The sequence below is a fragment of the Rhea americana genome, unplaced genomic scaffold (assembly GCF_003343005.1).
Source record: "Rhea americana isolate MKP2758 unplaced genomic scaffold, rheAme1 scaffold_265, whole genome shotgun sequence".
Taxonomy (NCBI): Eukaryota; Metazoa; Chordata; class Aves; order Rheiformes; family Rheidae; genus Rhea; species Rhea americana.
The window spans coordinates 329,713-345,205 of NW_028186385.1; the positions used below are offsets into that span (position 1 = coordinate 329,713).

Sequence of the window (15,493 nt, forward strand, 5' to 3'; positions counted from 1 at the left end):
CGGCAGGTTGCCCCTGCCTGGCCAGGACCGGGCCGGTCCCTCTGTGTGCGCGCTCTCTTTCTCGCTGCCCGAGTGTTTGCAATCTTGTTTGCAGTCACCGAAACGCCCTTGTCCGGAGGTGCGCTGCTGAACACTTGCTGACCGTAACGGAGCAGATCGGAGCCGACAGGCTGCTGTCGGGCTCCCGCGAGAGCACCGAGCTGCTGGTGCAGGCGCTGGTGAAGCTTGCCCAGGACTGCAACCAGGACACRAGGTAACGACCTTCCTGCTGCCTCCTGAAAATGGAAACCTATTTGATGGCTGCCTAGAAATGCTAAAACTGCAGAAAAGTAGAAGCTAAAATAAATATTAAGGAAGTTACTCGCCAGCATGGGTAATGCTGTCTAGGGAAAAGACTGATATACAGTGAGACTGTCTGGCAAAAGGGATAACTGACAAATTCCTGTGACATGAACAAGTCTTCATTCAGATCAGTCAGCTGAACAGTTTCTTTTGGTCTTACCTGTACAATACAAAGCTGGCACTGGCCACTGTTCACCATCAAAGGATTCCAAGTTTTTCTGGTATGGTTAACGTTGTCCTGGAAAAAATCCAGTTATCTTCAACCAGTGTATTCAGTTTTCTAACCCCCTTCTGCAGTTTGTTGCCTATGATATTCACATTTCCTTTTTATAGCCACTATATAATGTTGCTGTCTGTCGCTGAATGACTTCCACGTTTCCTCTCAAAGAGCTGTATTTTGGTAGCATGTCTAAACAAACAAACAAACAAAAAAACCCAGTGCAACCATCAGAGCACTTCAGTGTTCAGCAAAAGGAAAGCTTCATTAAGGGAACAGCTTGCTTTGATTGTTGCTCTAAATCCTCATTAATAGATTGCAAGAACACATGAACAACTGACTGCTATACCTGTAGTACAGAGTAGTAAGCATAAGCAGATTTGCTCTAGTTTCTCCCCTTGTGAAAGGAAGGTGAATTACTGTGCATTTGCAGCAAGACGCTGCACATGAGCACTGACAGCAAGGCAGGAAACGCATTTCGCTCATCCCACAGGATCCCCCCATCCCACAGAAATGTGCACACGATTTCAGAGAGTGAAACTGTATTGTCCTGCTGAATTGCCCTGTGTCCTCCWGTGCCTCCTGTGTTCAGCTGGCAGCACTGTGTAGTGGTGCCAACTGGAGGTAAATATCTCTTTGCTGAATGGATTAAAAAGTTCTTAGGAAGTATTGCACATGACAGGTATGAAATATCAGCTTATTCCTTTAACCATTTTCTTCCTTGACTCGTGAATAGGCAAAGAAGACAGTAAGATTAGTTAAGAAAAATGGTCATTCATTTCTCTTCCTTGTGTTAGGTTCTATGGACGGAAGATGCTGAACATACTGATGAATCATCCGAAATTTGATGTGTATTTGAAACAGTCTCTCCCGTCACATGACTTGCGAGATATTATGGCAACAATTAAGCAGAAAGTGAGTCCTTAATAGGAGAAATGTCTCCTTTATGCAAGTACTGAGATTGCTAGCATGAGAAAGCGATTAARTGTATTCAATCTTTCTCTTCCTGTATCTCATTCTTCTTCCACTGAGTTGTTTTGCTCATGGGAATGAACTGTTGATCCTTAGTCACTTTATCAGCAGGCAGTCCAGTAACAAGTATGAGTAGGARTAAAGTGGGTATTATTATTTGAATATCAGCCTCAAACAGAAAGGAAAGTAAGAGAAAATGATTTCACCCTCATGCATAAAAAACCGTCCCCACTACCTTCCTCCTCAYCCCCAGCAAGGAAGTGGGAATAGTGCTTCTGAAGGTGTTCGACGTCTTTGTAAGAGATGAAGGAAGTAGTAGTGCCTAGAAAATTTCCAGAAATACAGAAGATGCACAAATTATATTACTATTAGTGCATGTATTGTCTGTGTTCTGGGAATACTGCTGTGTTGCTGTGCCCTATGGAGCTGGAAGGAGCACTGAATTCAGCAGCCAGTGGAAAATTATTGTGATTTATGTTTTTCATTTCTTTCCATTTATATTCTAGAAAGGACCAGGACTTTGTGTAGAAATAGGGAGAGTGAGCGTGAAAGCCAGATCAACTCTGAACATTAACAGTCCAACCTCGAGCAGGTCCAAAATTCTSCTGCTATTCCCTTCATGAAAGCTTGTTCCCTATCAGGTCCAGTTGTTTCCATTTGTGCTTAAGACTAATGCATTCCAGCTTTTATGCTGCTGCCCATCATTGTAGCACCTACAGCCTGAGTTAGAATGGTGAAAATGAAATTTCCAGAAGCCACCACAGAATCTCTGGTCCATCTCCCTCTCTAAGCTATGGAATGTTTTCCTAAGCCTTTCCTGGTAGCAGTGATCCCAGTTACAACTGTGTGTTAAATGAATTATTTCCTATTTAATCTTTTAAAGATTCATGTTATTTTATATATACATATTTAGGGGATAGAAGACCATATATCTGAACCTCCATCTGCCAAAGGCCGCAGGGAATCTAGGAACAGCAGTTTGACGACATCCCAGGACACCTTGCCTTCTGATGAAGGGTACTGAACACTTCTGTTAGATTTGACAAAGCGTGTGACAAGCTTTTCAGATCTCTTCCTCRGTAAAATCTTTCTAGTGCAGCTGAGCTGTGCCAGAGATTGCTTTCTTGCCCCATAAAACCTTGTAAGATGAAAAAAAAATATATAAAAACCTAATTCTGCACTAGACTGAACACAAGTTCTCTGGGGGTTTTCCACAAAAATCAAGAGACAAAAAGAAACAACTAACAGCTGCAACTTGGAGAGAACAGCTCAAGGCAGTGTCATGGGGGCCACAGAAGGGTCATGTTTCTCTGCTGTTTGACTTGGGATGGTCATTGCAGTCAGGGTCTTTTTGTCTGAGGGGAGTCTTAGCTAGATGGGTTTTTTTGATGGGAAGTCCCAGTCTACAACTGAGGACCCTTTCTCAAAAATGTCACATTTCCATGCATGTGTTTTGGCCTTGATGAATCATTGCTTTCTGACCTTCAAAGCATCAGCAAGAGAATTCCTGAGCAGTTCTGGTTGACTAACAATCTGAATGTGGATTTTTTGTGTAACTATTCATGTTGTACAGACCCAGTACTGGGTGGTTGATGAATAGCATATTTTTATGTTATGGTGCAGATCAGCATTCAAGATAGGGATCAAGTCTTCCCCAGGCCAGTGAGAGAGTTACTTGTACCTGCTTTCCTCTGATRGGGCAGGTTTGTTTAGCTCTGTGTTCAGTGATGGCAGGAAGATGACCACATGCCTCTAGTGTGGTTAGGATATTTCCGTGCTTGTGCCAGAGGGGATCGATCCAAGGGGATTGTTTCCACGGAGTTCACTAAACATCAGATCAGTCCCTACAAAAGCAATAATGTGAGAGCATTAATGGGATGCCTGGCTTTTTTGCATCTCTATTACTCATCATTTGAATCTCTTCAGATATGCCCTTAATCTTTTTGAGTGGCATTCATGTGTTTAGGTGCACCTGAGTGCTTTATCCAGATTCCTCTTGCCCATGACAGAGGCACTTCTCCAAGGCAGTTTATTTCCTTATAATATAGACACCTCCCTTAAGATCCCTTGAGACATTTCAGCTTTGAAGCAGTTTCTGTTTTTCCCCACAAAGGGATGGTAGATGAGTACCTGGAAGACGTCTGAAGATAAGTGAGATAAATCCCATCTGCAGTGTCTGTTTTCCTAAGTAAGCAGGAATGATTACTTGGAGGTTGCCTCTTGTAATGGTTGTCATGAGATCAAAGTCACTTTTCAGATGAGGAACTAGCTGAAATCACGTCATTAGGAAGTCTCCTTGAGATGCTTTTCTTGCTGTTAACTGAAGATATTATCACCAAAAGTCTTACCTAGTTTTTATTTTCCAATTTAAGGTCCAGCTCTGATGTCCTTGCCTTACCCCGTCAGATAGCCYGGCGTACGTCACTTCGCACTGTGGAAGAGACTGAACAACTCAAAGAGCTTAACAAACTCTTGACAGCGAAGGAGTTTCAGACACGAATGGAAGGAGTTGTGCTCCTCCTAGATCACTGCAAAAACAACCCCCAGCTCGTCTTGGCAAACATTGTCCAGGTATCTAAGGCATCTCTATTCTTCTTTTCCCTTTGTTCTCTTCCCAAGCCTGTCCTGGTAAACTTAACTGCATGTGTCTTGGGACTGCACACCTGTCATTTTGGACTGACTGGTCCTTTCATATTCAGAATAATTTAATTCAACTCCAGGCTTCAATGCAAGTAATTCCAGTCCAGATGTATTTCTCTGGCAGGTGTCTATCAGTGCTGTTCACAATATGATGTTTCAATTTACTGTTGCTGTTGGCTTCTGCTCTCTTATGCTTAGGTAAGTGAAAAGAAAGGAAATTCAGTCATCCAAAGCTGTCAGTTACTTTCCAGAAGAAGAATAGGTTGGGATGGGAGAGAGAAATATCAGGCTGGGTTAATAACTTTTTTTTTCCACAGGATGCCCATGAGAACTTTATGTTGTATTGTGAAGGTGAAATCCAGCCTACTCACTTCCCTCCTTATGACTTCCCTGCTTGGGAAAGACTACTCTTATCCTTCTTGGTTCTGCTCTTTGGAAGAAAGAGGAGAACTGCTAGAGAAGGATCTTTTCCTTCTTCTCCAAGCAGCTGCTTTTTTTTCCCTTTTCCAGAAAATGTTGCCCCAGAATGTGGCTGTTGTGGGACTGAACCTGCTCTAAGGAGGACTGGCACAGCACATTAAACTTGAAGTCTAACTGTTAACTAGAAAAATTATCTGGATCCTGAAGAACTCATCAGAGCCCTGAATGTCACCAACCCTAGGTTCTAGGACAGACAGATAAAACAAAACTTGAATCTCATCCAGCTCCAGTCTTGGCAAAACCATAACTACCCTCAGTCCTTGATAAAATTTTATGGAAAAATGGGAATATCAAATAACTGTCTTCATATCTCTATACGAAAAGATTTTTTGCATTGTTAAGATAGGGTTGATTTTATAGATAAAAAGAATCAACTGAAATGTTCTGARCTCTGCCTAGGGGTGGAGGAAGAGCGAGTCAAGAGCTTATAGGTAAGGATTAAAGGGCAGGCTAACAGAGGGGGGGATGACGACATTGTTGTGGATGTCTACTACRGGCCACCTTATYAGGAAAAGGAGGTTGATGAGGCCTTCTACAGACAGCTGGAAGTAGACACATGATCACAGACCCTGGTTCTCATGATAGGCTTCAACCATCCTGATATCTGCTGGAAAAACAACACAGCTGAGCACAAAGAGTCCAAGACGTTCCTGCAGAGCATTGATGATAACTTCTAGACACAGATAGTGGAGGAGCCAACGAGGAGAGTTGTGCTGCTGGACCTTGTAATAACACCCAAAGAAGGACTGGYTGGAGAAGTGAAGGTTGGGGCAGCCTTGGCTGCAGTGATCATGAAATGGCAGAGTTCAGGATCCTGTGTGGAGGAAGTAGGGAAATAAGTAGGACCACAAGCCTRGACTTCAGGAGATCAAACTTTGGCCTCTTCAGGGAACCACCTGGAGAAATCTCATGGGTTAGGGCCCTARAAGACAGTGGGGTCTGGGAGTGCTGGCTAATATTTGAGCATCCTTTCCACCAAGCTGAAGATTGGTGCATCGCTAGGAGTAAGAAGTCAAGCGAAAAGGGCAGGAGACCTGCATGGGTGAGCAAGGAGCTCCTGGCAAAATGCAAACAGAATAAGGAAGTATACAGGAAGTGGAAGAAGGGACAGGCTACTTGGGAGGAATATAGGAATGTTGTCTGAGTATGCAGCGATGCAACGAGGAAGGCTAAGGCCCATTTGGAATTAAATCTGACAAGGGATGTCAAGGACAACAAGAAGGGCTTCTTCAAATACATCAGTAGCAAGAGGAAGACTAGAGAAAATGTGGGTCTGCTGCTGAATGGGGTGGGGGCCCTGTGAAAAGGGATACAGAGAAGGCAGAATTACTGAATGCCTTCTTTGCTTCAGTCTTTACTGCTAAGGGCAGCCCTCAGGAATCCCGGAGCCTGAAGACAAGAGAGAGTCTGGAGAAAGGAAGACTTTCCTTTGGTCCAGGAGGACCAGGTTAGAGATCCTTTAGGCAAACCTGACACCTCTAAATCCATGAGCRCTGAATGGGATGCATCCATGAGTGGTGCTGGCAGATGTTATTGCTAGGCTACTCTCCATCATCTTTGACAGGTCATGGAGAACAGGAGAGGTACCTGAGGACTGGAAGAAAGCTAATATCACTCTAGTCTTCARAAAGGACAAGAAGGAGGACCCAGGCAACTATAGGCCAGTGAGCCTCACCTCCATCCCTGGAAAGGTGATGCAAGAGCTGATCCTGGATGTCATCTCTAATCATGTGGAGGAAAAGATGATGATCAGGAGTAGTCAGCATGGATTCACCAAGGGGAAATCCTGCTTAACCAACCTGATAGCTTTCTATGATGGCATGACTGGCTGGGTAGATGAGGGGAGARTAGTGGATGATGTCTACCTTGACTTCAGCAAGGCTTTTGACATTGTCTCCCATAATCTCCTCCTAGGTAAGCTCAGGAAGTGTGGATTAGATGAGTGGACAGTGAGGTGGATTGAGAAGTGGCTGAGTGGCAGAGCTCAGAGGGTCATCATCAGTGGTGTGGAGTCCAGTTGGAGGTCTGTAGCTAGTGGTGTCCCCCAGAGGTCAGTACTGGGTCCAATCTTGTTTAATTTATTCATAAGMTGCCTGGATGAAGGGATAGTGTGCATCCTCAGCAAGTTTGCTGATGATGCGAAACTGGGAGGACAAGAAACGACAGGCACAAACTGAAACACAGGAAGTTCTGTCTGAATATGAGGRATAACTTTACTGTTAGGGTGACAGAGCACTGAAACAGCTTGCCAGAGAGGTATGTGTATGTGGAGATATTCAAAACCTGCCTGAACACAATCCTGTGCAACACGCTCCAGGTGACCCTGCTTGAGCAGGGCAGTTGAACTAGATGATTTCCAGAGGTTCTTTCCAACCTCAATCATTCTATGATACTGTAAATCTCCATATGAACTGTGTTCATTCTAATCTCCTACTAAAATAAGAAAAGCTTTTAAACTATGTGAGGTTGTGCAACTGYTCTTGTGAGTAGCCCATGGAAAAACAGTAAGATTGCACTAGTAAGCACTGGCCTGTCAGAAAGGATTATATTCATCTTTCGCATTGCTAGGATCTTCTGTTTCCACACCCTTTCTCAAAACAAAGCCACTGTAATCCAGCTTTCATGTCATTTATTTTCTTAACAGATTTTTGATGTTTTTGTCCTGAGACTTCAGGATTCCAACAAGAAAGTGAACCAGCAGGCGCTTGAGTCCCTTGATGCCATGATCCCCCTCCTTGGGGATGGCTTGCACCCGGTGCTGGTCCCTGTAGTAGCAGCAGTCACCGACAACCTGAACTCTAAGAAYGCAGGGATTTATGCAGCAGCTGTGAAGGTGCTGGATGCATCCATTGCACACCTGGGTAAGGCTGACCTGCCTCGGTACCCTATACATACACTATCCTTAATTGTGGTTTCTCTATCAGAGTCCAATTAACACTTGATCTGTTGGTATCTGTTTTTTTTTTTTTTTTAAAAAATCCAGCTGCTGCAAGGTGTTTATTAAGCCCTATCTGAATTCTCTCTGTCTTCATCTGTTGTATCATGTTATGATTGCAGCTAAATGGATATTGCTTATCATTGAGGTCATATGTCTGATTATTAATTCAATAAAGAGGACATGATAAGGATTATACTAAGCTCCCGCCAGAAGAGTGTGCCCAGGTAACAATATCCCTTTGAAGACTGATTTGGAAATTGAGACTTTGAATGTAACTTGATATTGTGCTGTGAGAGATCACAACAAAGATCAGATGAAGTATGAAACGCTTCCTGTATGGTCAGCCTCGAGCTCTCTATGTGTGCTGGCTTCCCTCCCACACAAGGGTAAGGAGCCAGCCTTCTCTGGGTGCTCAAACGTGGGGCTACCAGTGTGCCCAGCAATGTCAAAAATTTAACTGCAGTAGGGAGGAAGTGAGGTCCTGATCTGTCCTGTGTCCTGGAACACCTGGCCTGCTGTGTGGTGGGCAACATGTCCTGTGAAACCTGGAAGGGTGGCCTGGAGCTCTTGGTGATCCTCAGCCTCGCTCCTGCCCACTCTGTGGCACACACTGCCAGTCCAACCCTTGCACCATCTGCAAGCTGTGTGTTTGCCTGACGTGGATTAGCAAATAGAGTGGAATGTACCTTCATGGATAATACTACAAAAGTGTGAACCRATCTCTCAGTTCATCAAATCAACTTTTAACAATCTGTTTTTGGTCAGTGTGTTTAGAACCATTCCCTTCTGATCYGCTCTTGAAAATGATTGCAGATGTGCTGGTCGTATGTATTTCTTTATAAGCATATGGATACACTGTCCTGATATCAAGTCCTCACTTCTTCTCACCTGCCACAAGTTTCAGTTTGCCTAATTTGGGATCAGTAACCAAAACATGAGTGAAGCACAAAAGAAGAAATAAAAGGGTGGGATTACACTAACATTTCTTTTTAGTTCTTTTTTTCCYCCTYCTCAGCTCAGTTGTATAGTTGATATGAATGATTCACAGCAGTGCRCACAAGGACAGCAAACTGGATGGCTCTCAAAGCTGGGAAGGGGGTGATAGGATTTGTTCCAGCCAGGACACACAGTTCAAAACCAGCCCCAAGTCTGTAATAAGCCTTGCTCTCTGTGACTCATAGGTTAACCTTGCACACTTGATTTTAGGGAGCTGGATTCACAGGGATTAATGGAGAGGTGTTCGCATTGCCTGGTTTTCCTTTTTGCAAGCATTTTCCCCATTAGGGAGGGAGACTGAGCCTGCTCTGAATTGCCTGCTGGAGGTCCATACATCTTCTCAGTGACTGCAGTGGCTGTTAACTGAATAACTTCAGTGAAGCATTTAAGGTTAGGTGAGATGAATCCTGGCYCGAATTTCCCTCATGTTCTTCTGGTGTGGATCAAGACGTAGATTTGCAATATTTGTGCTACCACCGTCATTGCTGTAGCTGTGAGCAGGTTTTTAGTCTCCAGGGCTCTCCATCTGATATTTACTGCAGCTCAGAGGTCTTCTATTGAAATGTGAGGTGAGAGCTGATATGGGTGCATTTGTGCAAGGAGTTTGGTTTTGGACAGSGGGTACCATCAATAAGTGTGCTGCAGATGCGTTTTTTACACTGATTAAAATAAAGGTAAGCAGAAGAGCAGGTTCCACATAATGTTCTTGAGTYCTTGGGCTGACGCCAAATTTGCAGATCACTTAAGTGATCTACAGACTGAATTTCTACTGCTTGTAACTGGTGAGACAGGTCACCAGCACCTGTGATGGTGAAGTCCTTATGCACCACTTTCTAGACAAGTTTGCATCTGTACCTCTATTTTCTCAAAGTCGCAGAAGCCTTTGGCTCTGTGCTGCTCATCAGCTTTGGTACAGAAGGAGCTGAACAATAAATCCTGATGTACAACTTTGCTAGAATTCAGGGACAAAGGGATTTTTGAAGGTTGTTTAGGCCTAGTATGACTTCCCAAATGAGTTGCTTTGATGCTGATGTGAAGGGAAGTAGGCCCATCAGAGCTTTTGCAGAGCAGCTTCCTAGAAGACTCTGCATTGTGCGTGTTAGCTGGTCTCATTTGCTTTCCACTTTTCTTTTTTTGTCTCCTTTTTTTTTTTAATGGGAATTTATATTTGCCAAGTTCATTTCTCTAGAACAAACAGGTATAAATCCAGCTGTAAATGATGGCTTGTTCCAAATGTTGTTCTGTATGGGGTGAGGTTGCTATAGCCAATAATACATAGCCAAGATCTGCTGTAAATTCCCTTGCCACACAGATTTATGTCAGCTGTGAAAATGCCGCASTCGGTGAATATGCCTGAAATACTTAGTGTTGAAGAGGCAGATCTTAAAGGGGAATTATTAACTCTTTCCACATCGGTTTCTTTGCAAACCCGCATTTGCTGACTTTTGCCTTTTTCTATCTCAAGTATTGTGTTGTTCCTGCCTGACGAGTGTGGAGAACTGTGTGAGACCTGTCCCATGTTTGGCATTGACCCCTTTTCTGTGACTCCTGTTTGGGGAAAAGCAGCCACATCTGGCTAACAGAGGATGTGGCAACCAGCTTCCTTAGGGGTTTTGTGTCAGACTCAAATGTTGTCACCTGGAGCTTCTGCCGCCTCTCCCTCCCCACCTCTGAGCTAAGAGATCACCATAAATCTTCAGTATTGTCAGATGTCAGAACAGGAGCAAGGCACATCTGCCTTTGTTCACATGGACTTCATTTGGAGATAGGTTCAAGCTAATAAGTTTGAGGGTTTTTCTTTATTCTTCTAATTTTTATAGACATTTGCAAAAATTACAATAGGCAACYGAATCACAGATACTTCAAAATTCAAGATTTAGGTCTTTAATGGAGGGAGGAAGGCTGTACTGGCAAAATGCCTCTCATCAGTCTTTCCCCATGCTTTAAAATTGCCTACCTTTACAATTTCAAGTCATGTGGCAAGTGACTGGCACCAGAACCCTCAAAAAGATTGCACAGCGCTCCAAGCTCAGAGAAATTGAGGGAGTTCAGTGTCTTGCCCTATTGCTCCTCTGTGCATCTTGCAGCTAAGAGCAGACGTTGCTCCRAGAGGTTAAGTATTGACATGCCTCAAATTCTGAATTTTAGGTGAGATTTCCTTCCCTGTCCCTTTTAGTGATCCATACAGCAATGCAGGCTGCTTATAAAATTGCTTGATTGCCCTATGTAAGATTATCATCCCCGAGATTCAAATTCCATCTACAAACAAACTGAATTGCTTCTGACAGTACCTGAATCATTTATTTAGCTTAGCCCAGACATTACACTGGAAGTCCCCAGGTTCTTGCTGGAGGCCATGCACGGCACTGTCACCTCTGCATTTTGACAGCTGTGCTCTCCCAGCTGGAGGGAGCCACCTTATAGATGAGGAAAATCAAGCTTTATTGCAAATTGGACTGGGGTGGGCATCTGTTCTTCTTTGACATCCATCTCAACCCTTTCATAAAATGGCATGTCCTCTGTCATGAAAGAAATTTCCTTTAAATGGCCATTGCTTGACACGGGTCTGGAGCCAGGCCAGCAGCCCATGTCATTCCCAGAGGAACCAGTCCTCCATGGAAGGAGAAGAGAAACCTCCCTCGTGTGGTGGCTGATGCTAGAGTGCTGGAAACAGGATGAGAGTGCAGAGGAGCAGATCCTTCTTTTGTTTGTATTGCAAATGCTAGGCTGCTTGTCCCATAGCCAGTAGGTCCATCTAATGTGCCGTGCAGAAAAGTAAAGCCATACTGCCCGTGCCCATTTTATAACAAGCATTTAAAGCTGTTCTGTCTTTAGGTATCTCTAGGCAGCTGAAGTAATGGTCGAGTAAATTTGTTAAATTTGTTAGCTTCCTTAAAAAAAAAATCCCATGAAAATCCTTGTAGCTACTGATATTAATAATTAATTAACATTTTGTGCTACTACAGCAGCTCCAGATCCTGGGGCAGTTTTTTCAAAGCAGCAGCTGTAAGATAACTCTCCAGAGGGGAACAGCATACGTGTAATAGCATCTGTCAATATTGCAAGAGAGAGAGGCAAAAAGGGAAATGAAAAGGTGAAGGAGAAGACTGTAATTACCAAAGCAGAAACTTAATTAGGATAGCAGGATCAATTCTTTATGCATGCTTGTGAAATAATCATTAGGGACTTCCCTTTTATATCTCTCGCAAAAAGGAGCACTTAACAGCACAGTGCTACTTACAACCACGTTGGGATTTGGCTCCGTGGTGATTCATAAGGAAGCTGGCTGCCTGTTCTATCAGCACCACTGCTGGTGACACCGCGGTGTATCCCAGCACAGCCYTCCCGTGCTCCAGCCTCTCCGAAAAGCTCTGCGTGCCTTATCAAAACGATGAGATTGGAGTGCTGCCGGCCAATCTGGGCTACAGTTTATAAACTATAGCAAGACCCCAAATCAGCAGCAGGCAGCATAGGAAAACTTAAAACGTATATGGCAAGCGAGTGTTGGGAAGCCAGGTAGTTTCACACCTCTGCCAAGATTTAACTTCAGAGATGTTAGGAGTGTCTCTGAGAGCAGGTGGTGTTGGTGCTGAGCTGGTAAGTCTCATGAGTAAGAGGAATTGCAAGTCTGGTCCACAGATCCCAGCAGGTAACTTAAGGATAAACTGGTATTGCATTTGTAAAGTACGAATATTGATGTGTGGACTTTTGAGTTGTCTCACCTTTTTCTTAGAGATGGGGAAAATTCACCTCTGCAAAACTCTGGCATGCAAATCCTATGCAATACTTAAAAGTGATTTAAATTTTGAAGATCTAAGTGTGAAATATGTAACACAGCTCTTTGTGCTGTAGTTGATTTTGTATTTACAGCTATGAAATGCGAAGATTTTTTCTGAATTTAGAGTCCTCACAAGAAAGTTTTAAACAAAGAAGAAATATAAGAACTCTGAAGTTGGCCAAAATTCGCTCTTTTTTTTTTTTAAAAAAATCTAATTACCTCCACCCTTTTGTTTGCTTATAAACTCAGAAAAGTGAGCAGAAATAAATCTTCTCTTTCAGATAATGTATTACTGCTGCAAGCGTTTGCCAACCGAGTGCGTTTCCTCAGTGGCCGAGCCATGCAGGATGTCACCGACCGGCTGTCAGGTATCACCTGCTTCAGCTCCTCTGAGCTTTTAGATCAAAAAGACTCTTAGGAAATGACAAACGTTTTGAGGAAATGTCTCTGAGTGGGCAGTGCAGAGCTCACCAAGACGCAGGCGGTCCTGGGCTGGTGCGGAGCTGCCGGTGGGACCACTCGGGACCTGCCTCCCGGGAAAGAGGCTCTAAAAATACCCTCACTGCCTCCCCACCTGGCCGGACGGCAGAAGTCAAGGGCATCTCTAAGAGTTCCCTTTTCTAAAGCAAGTGGCCATCCTATAGAAAAATTCATGATAACTGGTGTTTCTGAGGGTCAGGTTGTTCCATCCTCAGGGCGCAGGCGTTCCTGGAGGAGAAATGTTGCTTTCTTGTTGGGAGCTTTTTGAGGCTGAGGGCTGCAGAGCCTGGAGAGTCGTAGYGGAGGCAGAGCCTGTGCACAAGCAGAATGGGCAAGGGTAGTGTGCAAGGCAGGATCTGGGGGGAGAGGGGCAGAAACAGACAGTCCAGTCCTGGCCGTTCAGGTTCCTTGCCTGCAATGCAGGTAAGACATTGCACTCTGATTATTTCAGCATGGTCTAAAATACAGTCTATTTCTATAGCAGTACTGTCCTACACACTAAAAATGCAGCTTATAATTGATTTATAATAGTAGCTTGTTATGTACAGCCAAGGAACGGAAAAAAATGATAATCTCAATATAGACTAAAGACTATTTATAGCCTTGCTTTAATTAGGTTTAAATCCACTGCTAATTAGGCCAGCATCTTTTAATCCAAGGTTTAATACAATTTGCTTCTTCATTATGCAGCTCAAAAGGGCATGTTTAGCCATGGTGAACGTAAAAAGGCCTTTAAAGATAAATTGAATAAAGTAAATCTGCATGAATGTAGAATTTAATTTTACAGTTATTTTAATCTCTTTCTTTCCAATAAAGCATTTGAACATAAATTGGGACCACTTTAGCGAGAGCAGATGTTCTCTCTGGGATTTAACGGGAACAGACAGCTCTTTCTCTTCCAAACTCCATAGTGACCACTGTGTTTAATAGCATTAAAACTCAAATTAACTTCCATTTTAAAATAGGGACCATAAACCTTTGCTGCCTTGTTTTATGTGCTTTCAGTGGCTGTTTAAATGTTGATAACTGATGCTAGATTAACAGGGTAGTGAAAATGAAGGTCCTTCCACTACAGAGTAATATATGCTTACCACATAACACTTCCACCAAACGGAAAATAAGAACTCTGCCTCCAGACTGTCTCAGATCTCGATCTCTCAGCAAAAACTACCACGCAAGGAGCTTGTTGGCAGTRAATTTCTGTTTACATTTAATATAGTTACCTGTTCAGCTCAGARCACGGTCTGAGAGCAGATCTCGGAGAGAATGTGAGGGGACACTTGCTCTTAGTTAAATTTCAGCCCCCTTTATAACACCTTCTATCTCTTCCCCTATGGCTGGGAATATTATGAGYATAAATGTCGTTAAGGTTGAGATGCTCAGATACGGTGGCATAGGAGCTGGGTAATTGTTATCTTGAACAGCTGTTTCAAACTTCAGGATGTCTATTAGAAGCCACAAATATGATAAAAATCTCAAATTAGGTGGTTCTGCCAAAGACATCWGTCAGTCACTGATGTTTCTAATAAGACTGTCAAGCATCACATCTCTTTTGTGGGCTGGGGTTTTGAAATGTGGTATAATATTGCCATTTGCAGTGTGCCACTCAGCAAAGGGACCTGCCAGATGAGACTTGTGGCATTTTTTCCTCAAAGGTCACAAAAACGTGATCACTCTTTTTGTGAGAAATTTTTCAATTATACTTTTAAGGGGCATTTCAAAACTTCCTGCAGCTAGTTGAGATGACCTCCTAATGGAAATAAATAGAGATTTGACGTTATTTGTCATTTGTCGTACAGAAGTAGTTAATGAAACAGTTCACACGGCGTGCGTGGTTCACGTCGGTGGGTCTGCCCTGGTGGGTGCGAAGCCTCTGATCGGGGGAAGCTGAGGTCCTCGGGGGTCAGCCCTTCCGTTCGGCGGAGGACAAGCGCTGCTGCCGGTGCCGAGATAATGGGGCAGTTGGGGGATTGGGATAATTGGGGGATCCCGCTGGCACCCCAGGTGGCAGTGAGCTGGGAAATGCTTTGCAGACCCCCCAAACGAAGGTAGGTGCTTGTCCGTACCAAGCCTCCTAAGATGCTTGTGTCTCCGGCCGGCAGTGCTGGTGGCGTCCGTGTCGCGGCGGAGGCGGCCGGCGGTCGAGCGCTACGCCCTGCCCGTCCTCTGGCACCTCCTGGGCGGCATGATCGGCAACGGGGTCCTGCCCGGCCGCGGCGGGAACGTCCGCAGCGCCGTCGCCCGGCTGGCCGGCAGCCTGCACGCCGAGATGGGCGCCGGCCTGGCCGAGCGCGCCGCCGGGCAGCCCCCGCACGTGGCCAGAAGCCTCCGCGACGTCTTGGAGCTGCATCTCCGGTGAAGGGCGAAGAGGGAGGTCGCGTGGGCAGGGCGGACGGGGCGTCGTAGCTCCGGGTATAAACAGCGTATGTCGAAATAGGCTTAAAGAAACCCCAAATGTATTTTTCAAAGTTTTTATTTCTTGCGCTCATGTCTCCCAAGGAGCTTATGTAGGCACAATTAAAAAAATTGTGTGTAAATGCCATTTGTAACTGTAAAAAAGAAAATAACATATTTGTATATATGCTTAAGGAGTAAGAGATGAGTGTACGTGCATAACTAGGCAGCGAGAGACTGGCCTGGGAAATGCTGG

The 15,493-nt window shown here is 44.3% G+C and overlaps 1 protein-coding gene across 1 annotated transcript in view; it reads left to right on the top strand.

Annotated features, from left to right (window-relative positions):
• Positions 1-15,202, top strand: part of TOGARAM2 (TOG array regulator of axonemal microtubules 2) — a 31,256-nt gene extending 16,054 nt beyond the window's left edge. The window contains exons 13-20 of the mRNA XM_085307856.1: positions 95-253; positions 1,357-1,474; positions 2,445-2,548; positions 3,771-3,776; positions 3,904-4,102; positions 7,296-7,512; positions 12,645-12,731; positions 14,946-15,202. Of these exons, the coding sequence (XP_085163982.1) occupies positions 95-253; positions 1,357-1,474; positions 2,445-2,548; positions 3,771-3,776; positions 3,904-4,102; positions 7,296-7,512; positions 12,645-12,731; positions 14,946-15,202 (1,147 nt within the window). The remainder of the gene's footprint in view (positions 1-94; positions 254-1,356; positions 1,475-2,444; positions 2,549-3,770; positions 3,777-3,903; positions 4,103-7,295; positions 7,513-12,644; positions 12,732-14,945) is intronic.
• The last annotated feature ends 291 nt before the right edge of the window (positions 15,203-15,493 follow it).